The sequence below is a fragment of the Physella acuta genome, unplaced genomic scaffold (assembly GCF_028476545.2).
Source record: "Physella acuta isolate Inbredline_101_S28 unplaced genomic scaffold, ASM2847654v3 ptg000551l, whole genome shotgun sequence".
Lineage (NCBI taxonomy): Eukaryota > Metazoa > Mollusca > Gastropoda > Physidae > Physella > Physella acuta.
Window position 1 is genome coordinate 258,657 of NW_026732070.1, and position 14,084 is coordinate 272,740.

The window sequence follows — 14,084 nt, forward strand, 5'->3', positions numbered from 1 at the left end:
GGCATATATCTACATTAATCTTAGTGATGGACATATATCTACAGTAATCTTAGTTATGGGCATATATCTACAGTAATCTTAGTTATGGGCATATATCTACATTAATCTTAGTGATGGACATATATCTACAGTAATCTTAGTTATGGGCATATATCTACAGTAATCTTATTCATAGGCGTATATCTGAAATGTATCTATAATGATCTTAGTCATAGGCGTATCTTCAATACCTATGTACGCTTATTTCAACCATAGCCGTGCCTCTTCGATTCTTTCCGTGGAGTTTCCTCTGGTCACGATCAGGGGCGTCTCCTTGTTTCAGACGAGGTCACCTTTTCTTTAACCTATTTTCATTACTCAACTCAATGACTGCATTCCTTTTGTTAAAATTGACGTACCACAACTAATTCCCTCATCCCTTCATCCTCTCTACCCCCAGCTTAAAGATAGCACAACTTTTCTAGCTGCATTTAAACCGTCTATAACTATAACCGTGATTCTAACAGGACAAAAAACATTTTTTTTTCTCTCTATAAAACACAAACTTTAAATGAAAGTTTAAAATGTATTTATTCAAATGGAATTCTCATGGAAATAAACTTTAACTAGACAATGTCTTGGACTCGGAGGAGATAGCACGGAAACTTCTGGAATTAAAGGGAATTTAAGCAGGGGCTTAATTAGATCTGACACGACGCTCATGAAACAAAGAGATGGCTGAAATAATGGCGGGCTGAAACTGAAGGTTTAATCTCGAGGCGGACGGCTCCGGTTTAAAAGACCTGATATGAGGGAAAGGTAATGGTAGCTTCAGGCGTTGTTAGGAGATATGGGGGGAGGGGGGGGGGGGGGGTAAAGTCACATGACATGGCCGGATTCAATCAAAGGTTGGGTTTTTCTTAAAATCATATGTATGTGCGTGTATGTGTGTGTGTGTGTGTCGCTTTAAACAAAGCGTTGTAGAGTGAACTTTGAATACGAAGATAAGACGAGAATTTTAGGGGGGAGGAGGGGGTAGGGGCGTTAAAGTGAAACGACATGACTAGATTCAAAGGTGATTTTTAAAATTATAAAGATGTGGACGTTTGTCTGTCTGTGTGTCTGTCTGCGCGCGTGTGTGTGTGTGTGTGTGTGTGTGTGTGTCGCTTTAAACAAAGCGTTGCAGAGTGAACTTTGGATAAGAAAATAAGACTAGACTTTGAGGGGTGGGGGATGTCGAAGTCACATAAAATAACAGGATTCAAAGAGTAGTTGTTGTTGTTTTTTTTTAATTTACTTGTATTTGTGTTGGTATGTGTTTGTGTGTGTTTAATACAGCATTGTTGAGTGAATTTGTATAAGAAAATCAGACGAGCATTTGAGGATAGGGGGGGGTTATAATATTTTTAAAGTTTTATATGCCGAGATTTTATTTTTATTTTTGGAATTTAAAAAAAAAACAAGATGGCCGCTATCCTGTTTCCCAAATTGATTTTTCTCATTTAGAACCGGAAGTGAGAGTGTTTTTGTTCGCAACTCCTCCCCCGTCCCCTCCCTAAAGCATCGGCTGATGGCGTCTCGATTTGTTTCGTTCAAGTTGTTCCAGTCCAAGTTTTTTTGTTAATACGTTTAATGTTCGGGATGTAGAAATGTTTACGTCACTGAACAGGGGGCGGGTTGTGTTTGCTTGCTGTTTTGTTACAGTGGTAATTGAGCTTTACTAGAGTAGGCTGGTGGGGGGCATCCGTTAAGAAAGGTGAGACTGGCCACAACAAATGGTGAGACCGACCACTTAAAAAGTGAGACTGGCCATTACAAATATTGATATACATCACTACAAATGGTGAGATTGGCCAATTATGATGGTGAGACTGACCATTTAAAAATCGAGAATGACCATTACAAATATTGAGACAGATCACTACAAATAGTGAGACTGACCACTACATGGGATGAGACTGACCATTACAAATGGTGAGACTGACCAATACAAATGGTGAGACTGCCTATCGTGTATGATGTGGCAAAACGAATACATCGTGTTTATGTTAACTATGTTTATTGTCTTTGGTATAACAGCTTTGTGGAATAGAGTTAAAATACATCAGTAGTATATTGTATTAATGTCGAGTATTTTGTAAAGTATTAGTTAAGTGGGATAGATCTTGTTTGGGATAACTGTTAGTGTACAAGATAGTGGTATTGTCCTTCAGTATGTTGATATTGAGTTGGGATAGCATCAGTTATGGTTTGGTTATCCAATTTTAAATATAACAACGCTTGCTGCATTATTGACTATACCTGGTGTATCAACGAAATATGGACAGGGTTTTATACATGAGGGTTTGTCCAACCCAATACCAATCTCCCACAATCGCTTCCCCATCCCAATACCAATCTCCCACAATCGCTTCCCCATCCCAATACCAATCTCCCACAATCGCTTCCCCATCCCAATACCAATCTTCCACAATCGCTACCCCATCCCAATATCAATCTTTCACAATCGCACTTCCATTTTCTACTCCAATCGTCATTAACACATTTTAGAAAATTATAATTTATAAAAAAAAAAGTTTTTTTCTTCAAACTCCTGAAAATCTAAAAATAAGCTCTGGAGTTTAGCGGGTTTAAACTCCTCTCCATCTCCTGCATATTTCATCCCTTCACCCCCCCCCCCCCCCCAGCCCTGTAGCGCCTGGGTCTTTGTGTCCTAGTCAGCTGTGTAATTCATCGGGTAATTTGATTACCCCGCCAAGAAAAACTATTCATTACACTGTGTGGCCGGTGTGTGGTCGTAGAGTGGAGGGTGTGTGTTCGTAGGGTGGTGGGTGTGTGTTCGCAGGGTGGAGTGTGTGTGTTCGCGTCCCAGCGCGCCCGACCCTCTGACACGCACCCTTCCCCGGGCCTCAGTGTGAAAAATTAGCCAACCGGCGAGCCGGTTTCGTTCAAGCGTACGTAAAAGCCGGATTAACTTCCGGTTGAAAATGAGAAACCGCGGGCGAGTGGTTGCACGGAAGAAAATGAAAGCGAGGCTAATGGCCGGTTTTTTTTTTTTTTTTTTTGGTGGAGTCGGTGACGTAGACTGACGCGGTAATGATGGTTGGGGGTAAGCTGAGGCAGTCGAGCGTGACATTCGTCTTCACTCGCGTGGACACGGCTGTCTGGGGGGACAGTTGGGGGGTCACGTTCGTGACTCATTCATGTACGTGACTCATTCATGTATGTGAGCTTCATGATCAGCGAGTGGTAGGAGCCCAAACTCTACACACCTGCGGACTGAAACTGTCCCTAACTGACCCCAGAGCTACCTGGCGACGTTAAAGTACTCTAAACAAGCCATCCTAATATATAGAAGCCCATGTGCACACTTCTCTCTCTCTGTGTCAGCAATATTTTTTTTTGCACGATTACAAGACTTTTTCTATACTCCGTATAAACGAGAAAGTAAAAAGATGAATTAAATTCATTTCATTACCCACTTTCCGTAGGTATATACATTTTCTTCAGGCATCTCTACCGTTTCTTCCCCTTTCACCTCCGAACGAAATTGAAAAAAAATGTAATTCATACCAAAATATAGAAAAACCTGTAATTCATACCAAAATATAGAAAAACCTGTATCCGCTACCCCCCCCCCCCCCCACACACACACACACACATCCCCCACACCCTCTCCCGGACAGTTTTAAATGTCGTTCTCCAGAGATAAATATCTAAAAAAATAAACCGGGTAGCCTATTTGTAAAGACAAGAGAGCTAACAGTCACCAGAATCGCCCGTGTAACGGGTACCGATTGCTAGTAGTTACCTAACAAGGTTTAAGTACTCTAAACAAGCCATAGTTAAATAACAACGTTAAATTTCCCTAATGACGCCGAAGTTCTAAGGACGTTACAGTTCCCTAACCACCCCAGATTTATATATCGACATTAAAGTACCCCCCAAAAATACAGTTACTTGACAACGTTAAAGTTCTCTAATGACCCCACAGTTATATAAAACTATGTTTAAGTACCCAAACGACCCCGAAATTACGCTACGACGCTAATGTTCCCAAATGACACAAGAGTCCCCGAATGACCGTTAGTTACCCTGACGACCCCGACTGACCCTAAAGTCCCCGAATGACCCACACATTAACTGAAATAAGCTGAAATTAAGCTCTGCTTTTATGACCCAGATACAGCCCGCCTGTTTAGGAGGGGTATTGACCTTTAATTACATCAAAGGGCTAATGCGCATTAATAGCTCTTTACCCCATCTACCTGCATGGCCCATTAATCTTTGCACCTTAATTAATTTTCTTATTGATTGCACTTCATTAATTACTCAAAGTGGTCTTTACCTATATAGCCTAAAGATTCGCACTTGAAGACTGGCCATTTTTTCCTACCACAAATCGACTTCTTGAGTCTAAAATTATTATTTTTTTGTTAAGTCTAGTCACATCAGAGTTAGACGTGGGAACTAATATCACTACTAATAAAGTTAATTGCATCTGGAGAATCGAAATCAATGATATTTATTATTACTCCTTTATCGGGTTGTCAGATGGTTGTTGGAGGGATCACACCTTTATCGGGTTGTCAGATGGTTGTTGTAGAGATTAGCACACCTTTATCGGGTTGTCAGATGGTTGTTGTAAAGATTATCCAACCTGTATCGGGTTGTCAGATGGTTGTAGGAGAGATTATCACACCTGTAGCGGGTTGTCAGATGGTTGCTGCATAGATTATCCCACCTGTATCGGGTTGTCAGATGGTTGTTGTAGAGATTATCTCCCCTGTATCGGGTTGTCAGATGGTTGTTGTAGAGATTATCACACCTGTATCGGGTTGTCAGCTGACTGGTCTTGGGGGGTCTAACGAAGTGAGAATGTGACAGTTTTGAGACAACCCAGTCGTAAATCAATACCCAGCATTGCCCAGCCCAACACCCCCACCCTCTTGTCGCGCGTAGGCTGACCCCCCTCCCCCACCCCCTCCCTTAGTGTCGCGCGTAGACTGACCCCCAACCATCTTGTCCCGCGTAGACTGACCCCCCCCCACCCTCATGTCGCGCGTAGACTGACCCCCACCCATCTTGTCCCGCGTAGACTGACCCCCCCCCACCCTCATGTCGCACGTAGACTGACCCCCCCCCCCCCCACCCTCATGTCGCACGTAGACTGACCCTCCCCCACCCCCTCCCTTCTTGTCGCGACTGAGACTGACCTCCCCCTCCCGAGAGTGTCGACGTCAGCTCCGGCTAATCCAAGCTGACACCACCAGTGACATTTGCTGGTGACGTCTCGCGACCTTCTATCGACCGTTGGTCGGTCGGTGGGACGTTTTCTCGGTAGGTGGACAATGGCGAGACTTGATTGTTGATGTTTGTCTCACCACTTGATTGTGGATGTTTGTTTCACCACTTGATTGTGGATGCTTGTTTCATTACTTGATTGGTGATGTTTGTTTCACCACTTGATTGTTGATGTTTGTTTCATCAATTGATTGTTGATGTTTGTCTCACCACTGGATTGTTGATGTTTGTCTCACCACTAGGTTGATGTTTGCCTCACTACTTGATTGTTGATGTTTGTCTCACCAATGGATTGTGGATGTTTGTCTCACCACTTGATTGTTGATGTTTTCTCACATGTTTGGCGATGTTATGTGAATCTTAATACGTCATCACTGCTGTTGTTGGTATTAACACATCTTTGATTGGGCCATCCGGTGCACTAAACGATTGGGCCATTTGGTGCACTATAGGATTGGGCCATCCGGTGCACTAAACGATTGGGCCATTTGGTGCACTATAGGATTGGGCCATCCGGTGCACTAAACGATTGGGCCATTTGGTGCACTATAGGATTGGGCCATCCGGTGCACTAAACGATTTAGCCATCCGTGGCACTAAAAACATTGGGCCATCGGGTGCACTAAACGAATTAACCATTTGGTGCAGGAACGAATCGGCCCTTTAGTGCAATAGACGAATATAACTAATACACCAAACTTGACCCACTATAATAATTCCTGGCACTTTCTCTCTCTCACCTTCAGACACTCTCTCTCTCTCTCTCTCTCTCTCTCTCTCTCTCTCTCTCTCTCTCTCTCTCTCTCTCTCTCTCTCTCTCTCTCTCTCTTTCTCTCTGTATCTCTTATACCGTCATTACTGGTCTAAACTAAACTCTCCACACAAGCCGACCTGAACATAACGAGTCGAGTATTTCACTCACCCATGTTACTACCCACTAGACCATCCTAGCTCTGCAGTTTTAATTCAATTTTTATCCCAAAATTTTTCAATTGGTTGTAAAAAAAAAATCGAAGGCCGAAACGTATCCGGCTTGATTGAACAGAATAGACTGTATCTCTCTGGCTGCGTGAGATGCACAGACGATGATTGATTGGAGGCAACTTCCGCTTGACAAGTTCAAGGTTACAAACAAATTGGGATGTCACGGGCCGCTAGCATTGATTAATTAAACTCTCCCCGGCCCGAAGACTTTAAGTGGGGTCTAATATTGGCTTTTTAGATTTTTTTTTTAAAGATGAATTTATCTTCTCCCCGGGTGAGTCCCATATGTGGACTCGTTCAATGTTGTTAGAGCGCTAAAATAGATTGGTATATAGATTCTAATACAGGACTACGGCTAAAAATAGATCTGAGTAAAGATAGATTTGATTATATTTGTAAAGATTTGTATTAAATTTAAATTTGGAACTGAAAAGAGTTGATAAACATACAGATCTATATAATATACACACGCATATATTTATATATATATATATATATATATATATATATATATATATAGAGAGAGAGAGAGAGAGAGAGAGAGAGAGAGCGAGAGAGAGAGTTGACTGTAGGTTTGAAATTGTTAATGTATTTGAAAGTAGAGATTATGTTTTAAAATGTTACACATATTTTCATGGGCTGTTTAGGAAGATTGAGATTGAAATTAAAATTAAGGGAATTTTATTTCAATAAAGATTTAAAATACTTCTGGATATAGAGTTAAAATATATCTATGGGTTAAAATATGTCTAAATTGGGAGTTAAAATATATTTCAATAAAAGTTTAAATATATACTTTAATAAAAGGTTGAGGGTAAACAGGGATAAATCGATAATTCTATTCTAGTAGAATAAAATACACAGGTCAACTTAGAAGAAAGCGTGTGGCTGAAGAATTGAGTGGACCAATCATATTCTGTAGAAACATTGATACTCATACTTATTTGAGTACTAGATGGATAGACATACATACATACATGAAAAGAGAGACTAATGTATATATCAATACAGGGAAAACTGATGCAGATATTAATTAGTACGAAGCACAAGTGCACATGACGAGATGTATATTTGAATAACGGCGTGACACGCTCCAGTGGAGATCGTTAGAGACAGGTTTGTGTGACGTCATTGGCGCTTGCTGCAGTGTGCGGTGGGGTGGACGGATGTTCCAGCCATTGAATGGTTCTGGGCAGGGGTCGGGGGTCAAGGGTGAGGGGTAGCGGGGGTCAAGGGTGAGGGGTAGCGGGGGTCAAGGGTGAGGGGTAGCGGGGGTCAAGGGTGAGGGGTAGCGGGGGTCAAGGGTGAGGGGTAGCGGGGGTCAAGGGTGAGGGGTAGCGGGGGTCAAGGGTGAGGGGTAGCGGGGGTCAAGGGTGAGGGGTAGCGGGGGTCAAGGGTGAGGGGTTGCGGGGCTGTGGGGTATGAAATATTGCCGGTTTTATTGAAGGAGTGTGGACGTTTATGTCGGTCGATGAAGTAAGGGGTTGTCGGAAGTTTGGGAGTTGGTTGCGGTTGGTGATTTATTGGTTAGTCAAGTAGATCTGGGTGTTTGGGTAGCAGTTTCCGGAAGTTGAGACAGCAGTCCGGTATGCGGAAAGCTCTATGTATCGTAAACTGTTTTATGTATAGTTAGTTGTCGTTAACTGTTCTAGTTATTGTGAGCTGTTTAAATTATCGTAAACTATTTTAAGGGTTGTTCGATAGATTGATTTGTCTTTTTTCGTCATGTCTAGTAAAGTGAGGATATATATATATATATATATATATATATATATATATATATATATATATATATATATATATATATATATATATATATAATATTGTGGTAACTTATGTTTGTTTAATGCGTATTGCCGCCCGAGACAGACGTAGAGCATGCCTGTGTACTGTAGGCCGACATACGGGCGAGACGTCCTAAAGGCCGCAGCTTTGGTGCTGATCCATATTCATAAGGGAAGCGACTCGCCCAATCAACGTGGAGACAACTCATTGCTTCTGTCATGCTCCTGGTCCCGGCGTCGCTTCCTGTGGGGGTGCGGGAGGGGGGGGGGGACATGGCGAGTCTGGCTCCAATAAAGAATACGGTGGGGTGATGGCTGGTCAGTTTCGGCTTTAGAATAAACAAAGAGATATCTTATAGGTGTTATATTTCTGTTGGTGTTTGATAACCCATGTCTTCTATAAAACTACCGTGCACAAATGTGTTAGCGGTGCGTTGTATAATGTGTTCATTAGGTTTTGAAAGGCAAACAATGAGAGTGGGTACAGTTACCTTGGTTTGGTTAAGATATGGAAATCATAACTAATGGGAAGTGAGAAGCAGTTTCTAGACGGCGAATGATTTTATACAACAACTGTAGGTTTGTGTTCTTTACAGATTGTATAAAATAGTATAAATCTTCCGTGCAGTTTAGTATTATAAGCGCATTTGATTCTTATGTTTTCTTTTCTCAAAATTAAAATATGAAATGTGACGCTAGAAAGGATTTATCCAGATATCTTCATCACGTGATTTCTAGTCTATTACTGCTGAACACTTAAGGTTATCTGAATGTTGTACGATGATAGATCTATGGCATTTACAATATAATAACTGCATAAATGCTTCATATATACTTTATATTTTGTTCTTGAAATATTATATATATATATATATATATATATATATATATATATATATATATATATATATATATATATATATATACATAATTATTTTTAAAAAATTGTATACACTAGAGTTGCACTTTCAAATCTTGATTGAAATACATGGAGGAAAATTCCAATGTTCAAAAAGAATAATTGTATACCTTCCCCATTAGTAATTAGACACATTGTTAGACACATTAGTAATGTGTCTAACTTTATGCTCCCCGTGAGAATTGTGCTATACTCCTGTTTCATATCAGACTAACCACTAAAAAAACAACCTTCAAGGCCGCCTAAAACTGTGGCTGTTGTTTAGCCTTGACTCGCCTTGTTTAGTAAAACCAGAACATTGACACGATTTGAATAATTGATTGTGTATATTTAAATTCCTGACCCGACGGCTAATTAAATAACTGACCCGAAAGCCAATTAAGTAAACTATCTTCAAGATAATTGTAAAGCCTTGTTGTTAAAGACGTCAACCTTTAAAGAATTTCTTTCTTCTCCTTTTGAAGTTGTTGAAAGGTCACTGAATTTGTTTTTGCAAATGGAAACACTTTACATTGACAGACATTCTTCACAAACTGTTTGTCCATTAGTTACAGACGATGTGAGTTGTAGTGTTTACATTGTTATCGTATTTATCACGTGAGTGCAAGGCTAGTCTTCCCCCACCCCTAGAACTAAAATAACACGCCACCCCCCCCCCAATTTTATGGTGTTTTTCTGTCAGAATCGCTGTCTGTCACCCATTGTGTCATGTCAGGTCAAGAGCTGACCGCCCTATGTCAAGACGGGTTGTCTGGTCACTGACCTGGTCATAATGTCAGGATTGTGAAACAAGTGTGTTGACGTCATTAGAAACGGACCGACACGGTCAGGATTGTGAATCTTGCTTGTTGACGTCATGAAAGACGTCTGATAACTGACCAGGTCACAGTGTCAGGATTGTGAACTATACTTGTTATGTCAAACCAGAACTGACTACGATTCCACTCGTTGTGTCTGTTGTTCATAACGTTAACACCTCTCTGTTTGAAGGCTTGTGCCACATACAACAATCGCAGTTTAAATTCATGCAGTGTTTGTTTACAAAACTGTTGGATAACATTTTAATTATGGTGGGGTTAATAGTATTGAAATGACAAACTATGACGGGCCTTTGATTCAACATCAGTATGTGTGAATTCTTTTCAAGGTTTTTTTTTTTCTTTTGTCTTTTTTTGGGGGGAGGGAGGGGGGGCATGCAATTTTTTACTATAATATGAAACAATCTTTTGGTCTATACAGCTATAAAAAGATGCCCGCCAGTGGTTCGGGAGGGTTGACTGCGACCCAATGTTTCGTTCGTTATAACTCGACTACAACTTCTAAATCCCCCTTCACCCTATCTCTAGCAGTCATCAACAAACGGTAAGCGGTGAGTCGTTACTATTCTCACTCCTGCAACACCATCATCTGCCCAGACGTCACCGTTTAGCCAGTCTAGTATGTTGACCTCTGTTCTAGACTATACGACCTATTCACCTTTTTCTTCGGATCTTTACATTTTGACCTAAGCCTCAACCTGTGTGGTACTCTATAGGACTACGCCGATCTGTAATTCTAAACGGCTGTCCCTCTTATTCTTTGTCTGTCTTCATACACTGCCCTCGCTAACCTTCATTTCCCTTGTTATATTTATCTACCTCATCATCCACCCACCCCCTGACCATCCACCCCACATCTTACCATCCACTCCACCCCTCACCATCCACCCTACCCCCTCACAATCCACCCCACACCTTACCATCTACCTCACCATCCACCCACCCCCTCACCATCCACCTAACCCCCTCACCATCCACCCCACACCTTACCATCTACCCCACCATCCACCCACCCCCTCACCACCCTACCCCCTTACCATCCACCCCACGCCGTCCCCCCAGTCCCCAGCGCCCAAGCACCATCAACAGTTTTAATAATGTACGAACCCACCTCTAGACGGCTCTCTGTGATCAGCATCTTAACCCCTTCCCCACCCTCCCAGCCACTCGACCCCACCCTCCCAGCCACTCGACCCCACCCTCCCCAGCCACTCGACCCCACCCTCCCAGCCACTCGACCCCACCCTCCCCAGCCACTCGACCCCACCCTCCCAGCCACTCGACCCCACCCTCCCAGCCACTCGACCCCACCCTCCCAGCCACTCGACCCCACCCTCCCAGCCACTCGACCCCACCCTCCCCAGCCACTCGACCCCACCCTCCCCAGCCACTCGACCCCACCCTCCCAGCCACTCGACCCCACCCTCCCCAGCCACTCGACCCCACCCTCCTCAATCACTCGACCCCACCCTCCCCAGCCACTCGACCCCCACCCTCCCCAGCCACTCGACCCCACCCTCCCAGCCACTCGACCCCCACCCTCCCATGTCACGTGACAGGATCAAGTTCCCCGAGGGTGGGATCTTACACTTATTGATTTTAGATTAACCTTGATTAATGATGTCCCACATTAACCACCCAGCTACTTACGAGCTCACCCCCCCCCCCCCCCCCCCACCCACCCAACCACTCTTACCAATCAATTTGACTCCAGTCACAGGCTAGCCTAATCAGAAGTTCATTCATAAACCTTATAGCTGTAGTAGTGGTTGGAACATTTCAAACGGGTTTGGTTAGTACATGGTGCATAATCCTTACTGCTTTGTATTTCTCGTCTTTGTGGTAGAGGAATAGGGTTTTACTAGGCCGCATTACTAGTCCTACTATTAATACGGCGGTATAAAACTCGTGCGTGAGTTTCTTTAGTCACCCCCCACCCCCGGGAGAAAGAAGTCTGAAAGAAACACTGCATATAATATTTCACTCGAATCGGCATCCGAGCTTGAGACTTTCAAATAACCAGTCGTATGCAAACATATTTTTTACATTATCATTTAGCAGACACTGTACCGTAAAAATAAACTATTAAGTAGTAATTTGCATTAGTTACTTCCCATTTACAAATGCAATCAAACTACGGGAGACAACCCAAAATCTGTTCCCCGACGGTTTTAAAAAGCAAATTAATTCAATAGTATTTAAAAAAATAATAATTTTAATTTTATATTCAAACATATATATTGAAAACCTTGTATCATTTTTCATCCATTAATCATATATCATATTTTTACAATTTATTTTTTAACCTAATTAACACAGAAAAATGTTAGGTGTTTGACATTCTTTATAGTTAACCCGTAAAAAAATTATTTGATCAGCATTCGATTAGCAGTGCCCAAAATAAAGTATCACTATTACTATTTTAACCTGGGAATGGAAGCAGGCAGTGTGAGAAGATGGTTAAAATATAATATTCAAAAAGCTTGACGTCATTTTGATGCTAAAAAGAATATTAAATTTCATACAATCTAAGCCAATTTTCATAAAAATGTCAGAAGTATTGGTTGGACCAGTTTCAGTGAAGAAAAGAAAAGGAGAGGAAGGAAATGACATCTCAGCTGAAGTGAAGTCCAAGAAAAAAAAGAAAGCTCATGTGGTTCAGTTAGGCAAATGTGAGGGCTGCAAAAGAAAAATAGCAATGCTTGTTGCTTACAATGGAAATGGCTATTATGGTGTACAGATCAATCCTGGCTTTCCAACCATTGAAAGTGAATTTTTCCCTGCCCTGGTGAAAATTGGTGCAGTACCCCAGGACCATGCAGACACACCCTCCAAGATGTGGTTCCAGAGAGGGTCTAGAACAGATAAAGGAGTCTCTGCAGCTGGGCAAATCTTCTCAATGAAGGTTACTTTGGTTCCTGATCTTATAACAAGACTAAATGAAGCTCTGCCACCTCAGATCAGAGCCATAGGATATGTTCGTACAACAAATGGCTTTGATTCTAAAAAGTATTGTGACAGCCGAACATACATGTATATCAGGGTTCTCCAAACTTTTCAGTCCGAGGGCCGCATTAACTATCAAATTTCAGTTCGGGGGACAGTTTCTTCCAGGCATGTCTTTGATTTTTCTGGGCAAAGTTCCTCAGCCATAACAAACAAATTATTTTTCCTTGGACAAAAAGATCTCCGCGGGCCGGATGAGAGGACTTAGCGGGCCGCATTCGGCCCGCGGGCCGTAGTTTGGAGACCCCTGATGTATATGATGCCAACATTTGCTTTTGCTCCACTGGAGAAGTTTATCACAGAGGATTACAGAACAACACCTGAAATTCTGCAAAGAGTACAAGAAATCCTAACAAGATTTAAGGGAACCCACAAATTTCATAACTTCACATCAGGAGTGAAATATGAACAAGCATGTGCTTCAAGATACATCATTAAATTTGAGTGTTCAGAACCATATGTCAGAGATGGCCTTGAGTTTGTCACATTGCGTGTCAAAGGTCAAAGTTTTATGTTACATCACATTCGTAAGATGATAGGCTTAACAATTGCAATACTTCGGGGATACTGTGGAGAGTCTGTTATTGATTCAAGCTGGGGCCCTGAAAAAGTTGATATACCAAAAGCACCAGGACTTGGTTTGGTGCTGGAACAACTTCACTTTAATGGATATAACCAAAAGTTTGGTAGTGATGGAGTACATGAACTTATTGATTGGTCCAGCTATGAGGATGTTGTGGAGAAGTTTAAAGAAGAACAGATAATTGCATCTATAGTTGAGAAGGAAAAATCTGAAAAAGTAATGTTTAACTGGTTAAGAACATTACAATTTCATAATTTTGATATGCCAAGGCTTGAAAGTCCAGAGAAACCATGGGCACATATAACCAAAAACAGTAAAGCTGGAAATTCGGTAACCTACTTTTTTTTTTATAGTTTTATCAACTTTAAATTGAACAACATGATTAACATAATGAAAATAAATGGGGATGATTTTGGTTTCATTAAAAAAAAAGTTTAATACTATTTACATTTCTTCAGAGCCCGGTCAAAACATCACCTTCACCAATCTGCCATGTGGATTCAGAAGCCAAAACTGAAGTTAGTCCATCTGAAACTGCTGGAATAAATGAGTCTGAAGTGACAGATGCAGCAGCCACTGATGATGTCCAAAAAGAAGTTTTAGGAAGTTTTATCCCAGATACTGTATCAGAAACACTTGAAGAGAGGAGAGTTGTTTCTGAAAAACTTTGATGAAGCTGAGCCATAGTTACTGGATCTATTAATATT

At 41.7% G+C, this 14,084-nt stretch overlaps 2 protein-coding genes across 2 annotated transcripts; both read left to right on the top strand.

Moving 5' to 3' along the window:
- Positions 1–12,242: 12,242 nt before the first annotated feature.
- LOC131946312 (pseudouridylate synthase 1 homolog) lies at positions 12,243–12,855 on the top strand (the record flags this gene model as incomplete). Its single annotated transcript, XM_059307005.1, has 1 exon — positions 12,243–12,855. A coding segment is annotated over exon 1 (570 nt), but the record flags the coding sequence as incomplete, so codon positions are not given.
- A 189-nt stretch (positions 12,856–13,044) lies between these two features.
- On the top strand, positions 13,045–14,084 carry LOC131946313 (pseudouridylate synthase 1 homolog). Its single transcript, XM_059307007.1, has 2 exons — positions 13,045–13,707; positions 13,836–14,084. The coding sequence occupies exons 1-2, from the start codon at positions 13,045–13,047 to the stop codon at positions 14,046–14,048; spliced, it is 876 nt and encodes a 291-aa protein (XP_059162990.1). The 3' UTR covers positions 14,049–14,084.

Excerpts from the sequence above, each read along its gene's own strand:
- LOC131946313 (XM_059307007.1), top strand. The coding sequence starts at position 13,045 with ATGTATATGATGCCAACATTTGCTTTTGCTCCACTGGAGAAGTTTATC. Across the intron at positions 13,708-13,835 it reads ACAGTAAAGCTGGAAATTCG|AGCCCGGTCAAAACATCACC; the intron begins GTAACCTACTTT and ends ACATTTCTTCAG.